General features: G+C 59.2%; 1 protein-coding gene across 1 annotated transcript in view; it reads left to right on the plus strand.

The window, feature by feature from the left end:
* Nucleotides 1-4,593, plus strand: part of PLEKHM2 (pleckstrin homology domain containing, family M (with RUN domain) member 2) — a 25,347-nt gene that overhangs the window by 18,763 nt on the left and 1,991 nt on the right. Inside the window, 8 exon segments of the mRNA XM_009888350.1 lie at nucleotides 3-224; nucleotides 1,386-2,165; nucleotides 2,430-2,499; nucleotides 2,587-2,677; nucleotides 3,008-3,072; nucleotides 3,417-3,505; nucleotides 4,058-4,190; nucleotides 4,278-4,468. Coding sequence (XP_009886652.1) covers nucleotides 3-224; nucleotides 1,386-2,165; nucleotides 2,430-2,499; nucleotides 2,587-2,677; nucleotides 3,008-3,072; nucleotides 3,417-3,505; nucleotides 4,058-4,190; nucleotides 4,278-4,468 — 1,641 coding nt within the window.

Raw genomic sequence — 4,593 nt, forward strand, 5'->3', positions numbered from 1 at the left:
ACGGACACACTCAGCTGCCCGCGCTCCACTGCCTCGGAGGCCAACGGCAGCAAGGCCTCCATGAAGAGCCCAACACTGCGCTATAACCCCTTCAATGAGGAGAAAGCCGACGCTCCGTCCTCTACTGAGACCACACCGGTGCACACAGCTTCCCAGGAGAAGGCAGAAGCCACCCCTGAAGGAACAGACCAGTCTGAGAGCTGCACGGAACTGGAGGTCATCAGGTAGGGACAGAGCCGCCTGGCCTGGAAACATGCCCCTGAGAGTTTGATGTGTGATAATGCGCCACCCCTTCCTTCTAGCCCAACAGACCCGGCATCTGTGGCGTAGCCTTTATACCATCATGAGAAAGTGGTTTCATACCTCCAGATGCCAACTGGTGCTCTGTAGGTGTCCACAGAGCCGGTCCCTTGGGTCTGTAGAGCTACCAGCAGGCTCGACATAAACACCTTTCCCTGACAGTTTGTATCAGAGAGCTCAGAGGATGCTGTGGACTTTTATTTTAGGCTTTCTCCAGCTGGTGGCAGGTTTGCAGCAGCGCTGGGTCTCAGATCTTCTCTCCCGTCCTTCCTCTTGTTTGTCAATGAGCTGCGGCTAAACCTGTTGAGGGAGATGCCTCCGCAGCCCTGCTGGCCTGTGTTTGACTCTTGCGGAGGAGATCCCCAGGGGTCCCTCGGAGCCCTTAAAGCCAGACAAAGAGCTCAAGGCTCTGTCTGCTCCCACCCAGGGTGGGGGCACCCCATAACCAGCCCAGCAGGCCTGTGCTTTGCTCTCGCACCCTGTTTTTCCTGGGAGATGCGGAGGAGCTGGGTTATGTCGCACTCCGCTCTCCTGCAGAGACGTGGGAAGGGGAGCACCGCGCTCGCTTCCCAAACAAGAGTGACCTGGCAGCAGTTTGGGTGCCGTGGGAGGCCCAAACCCTTCCGCAGCCGGCATCCCCGTGTGCCGTTTGCCTGGAGCGGGCTCCAGCCTGCACCTCCCTCTTCTGGCAGCCAGGGACACGGCATTCCCACATCCTTTTGAGACCTTCTTCCTTCCCAGCATCTCGCTCTCCGACAGGGATTTCTCCCATGTCTCTTTAGCTGTGCAGCCATTTGCGATGCCCTTTGTAGCCAAAGGAAGCCCAAGGTGCTGTGCCCAACCTCTTTTTCTTTTTTGGATCAGTAGGAAACGCTGTCCATACCCTGCTTTTCTTCTGATGGCTGGCATGGAGACAGGGGCTCTGCGTGGCAACACACTGAGCCGTGTTCTTGATATAAGGATTTCTCTGCAATAGGGAAAATTGCGGAGGAAGGTTTTTGGGAAAGGGTGGGACCCCTCTCTGCTTTGGAAAAGCCTAAGCAGGCCCAGATGAGTGACATCTTGATTGGTCTCTCACCATGCAGGTTAGCCAAGAAGAAGAAAACAGGCAAGGAGAAGAAAGCGAAGCCCGAGGAGCCAGTGAACACCCCTGCGCCCGTAGTGCCCGAGAGCCAGCAGGCCAGCGGGGACAGCGGCGTGAACGGGCTGAGTGACAGAGAAGCCCCGCAGAGAGACGATGGTCCAGCTGCGCCGGCTGGTGAGCCAAGCCCGGGCGGGCAGGAGGAGGGTCGCGAGCGCTCTGCCCTCAGCCAGCTGGCCTGACACATCCCGGAGATGAAGGACACGTCCATGGAGAGCGTGGGGCAGCCGCTGAGCAAGGTGATGGACAGGCTCAACGGGCAGCTGGACCCCGGCGGCTGGAACGCCCCCCTGGACCCCCCCGGGCAGTCCTTTCGGACTGGCACGCCAGGGGAGACCCCGGATGGATCGTCCTCTGGCGACTTTAGTGAGGGGATTTCAGCCCCCATGGACTTCTACCGCTTTACCGTCGAGAGTCCAAACGCTGCTGCACCAGGTGGTGGCCACCATGACGCTTCAGGGCCTGGCCAACCGCCACATGTTTCTGGTAGCCCTGAGGCTCCTGAAGAAGAAGAAAGCAGAGAGGGAGAAGCAGTTGGAGCAGTAGAGGAGTCTGGAGGGGCGAGTGATGAACCCCAAAGGGACCAGACAGAAACTGCCAACCCCCAGGCTCTCCATGAGCCGAAGAAGGATCAGCCCAGCCCTTCCCTGAGCAGCGCCGAGGACTCTGGCGTGGAGGAAGGGCAGGGCAGCCCTTCGGAGCTGACCCATCCCTCCGAGTTCAGGTGAGGCTGGGTTTGCTCAGCAGGGAGAGCATCTTCCAAACAATCTTGAGCTCAGGCTGGCACTTTTCCCTTTGTCCTTGGTTTGGAGAGCAAAGCCTGTCGCTTTCCAGGTTGAAGATGAGGCACAAGGGGTCAGGAGGAGAAGGTCTCAAGTGGGCCAACAGGTGCCCAAATCATGGACAAGTTCAAGAAGGAAGGGGATTGCCCTTCCTGGACTGACCCAGCCCCACGTCTATGTCCATCCTCTACTGTCTCTTTTCACAGGGTGGATAACAACCATCTCCTCCTGCTGATGATCCACGTCTTTCGGGAGAACGAGGAACAGTTGTTCAGGGTAAGGCGGTCATGATCAATCTCCCGCAAAAGATCGGCTCTGTTCCTGCCTCGTCCGTGGGCTGAGAGCTCTTCTCTCTCCACACAGATGATCCGAATGAGCACCGGGCACATGGAGGGGAACCTGCAGCTGATCTACGTCCTGCTGACGGATTGCTACGTGTACCTCATCCGGAAAGGTATCCCAATCCCGACAGCCTCCGTGCTCAGCTGCAGGGAAGGCGGCTTGCTTGATCCGTGGCTTGTCCATAAACTAGGACACCATAGCTCACCATCTTCACTGCCAGCTCCTCCCAGTTACCTCGTGTCCCCAGGAGCAGTGGCAGTCACAGTAGGGAGCTCAGGTTGACTTGTCCCCCGAGAAGCCGTGGGACACATGTCCCGGGGCTCTGTGCTGCCTGGGACACGGCTTGGTTTGCAGGTCCATCACTGCTGTTGCGCAGCGGCCCGGATCTGGGCAGCGCTGGGCTCCTTTGACCCCGCTTCACGTGGCTCTTTGTGTCTGCCAGGGGCAGCGGAGAAGCCGTACATGGTGGAGGAGGCTGTTTCCTACAATGAGCTGGATTACATTTCGGTGAGCGCAGCCTGGGTCGGGTCAGCCCTCTTGGGGGGGAGCAGGAGGCGAGTTGGGGGGGTCCCTCCTCACCTCTCCAGCTGCAGGGGTGTCAGGAGCATCACAGTGGGGTGTTTCTGTGGGGCTCTCTGTCCCCAGGGAGTGTTTTGACCAGTGAACCTTTGGGAGTTAGAAGTGATCACCCCTCCAATCCCACCTCTGCGGGGGCCCGGCTTGCTCATACCTTCGCGTGGGCAGCAGAGCGACCGCTGACCTGCTCCCTCGGGGCCAGAAGCCGGGTTCAGTCCTGCCTCGCTGCCCCTCGTCCCCCACATGGCTTCCTTAACCGGTCGTATGTGGCACAGGTTGGGCTGGATCAGCAGACGGTGACTCTGGTGTGCACCAATCGGAGGAAGCAGTTCCTGCTCGACACCGCGGACGTGGCTCTCACCGAGTAAGCAGGGACGGGGGCGGCGAACCGTGGTACCTTCCTCCCGGCATGCGGGACCTCTGGCCGACACCTTGGACTCCCGACGTGACTTGGGGGAAGCGAGAGACTCCGGTGACAGCCCTTCACGACAAAGTCCTGCGAACAGAGGGGGTTTGGTTTGATGCCACCGGCTAAAACCTGCAGGCGCTGGGCACTGCAGGCTGCCTGTCCTTTGTGTCACTTGGGATGAGTAGGGACGAGATGTTGAGTTTTGAGGCACGTCCCCAGGTCTGTGTGTGTGTTGTCAGCTCAGGGAGGTGACCTCCTTAGGGCCTGAATGGTCATACTGGGATCTGTGTTGGAATGGGTGTCTATCTCCCAGTCTAACCTGTCTGCTTCCTGGAGCTCAGACTTTGCAGCCACCATCGCCTTTGGTCTCTGGGTTGATTTTGAGACCCTTTGGTCTGGAAGACCAGAGGCCCACATTGAAGGGAAGCCCCTTTGCCATGAGAGCGCACGAGGGAGATGAGGGGCCATTTGCCATGGCCTCATCAGAGATCTCTGTCTCCTTCTCAGGTTCTTTCTGGTCTCTTTGAAGTCAGCCATGATCAAAGGGTGCCGGGAGCCCCCGTACCCCAGTATCCTCACAGACGCCACCATGGAGAAACTGGCACTAGCAAAGTTCGTGGCCCAGGAGTCCAAGTGCGAGGTGAGCTTGGATATCGCCGCCATCGCTACACGTGGCGGAGTCGCACAGGAGACTCCCTCCTCTTGACTCTCCGCCTGACTCTCGCAGGCCTGCGACGTGGTTGTGCGTTTCTACGGCCTCGTTCACTGGGAGGATCCCATGGACGAGGCGCTGGGACCCGCTAACAGTAGCTACGCCTCCACCGAAAACGCGGTCACCAAGGACGGCATCCTGCACTACAAGGCGGGGACCTCCTACCTGGGCAAGGAGCAATGGAAGACCTGCTTCGTGGTGCTCAGGTGGGCGCCGGGGCTGTGGGTCGGGACTGGGGTCAGCCAGGGCTTGTTGGAGAAGGTGCTGGGACCAGTTTGCTGCCCCAGGGAGATGGAGAAGACCCATCTTGTCACCTGGGAGGCTAAAGCCA

Source organism: Charadrius vociferus, unplaced genomic scaffold, assembly GCF_000708025.1.
Source record: "Charadrius vociferus isolate BGI_N301 unplaced genomic scaffold, ASM70802v2 scaffold107, whole genome shotgun sequence".
Classification (NCBI taxonomy): Eukaryota; Metazoa; Chordata; class Aves; order Charadriiformes; family Charadriidae; genus Charadrius; species Charadrius vociferus.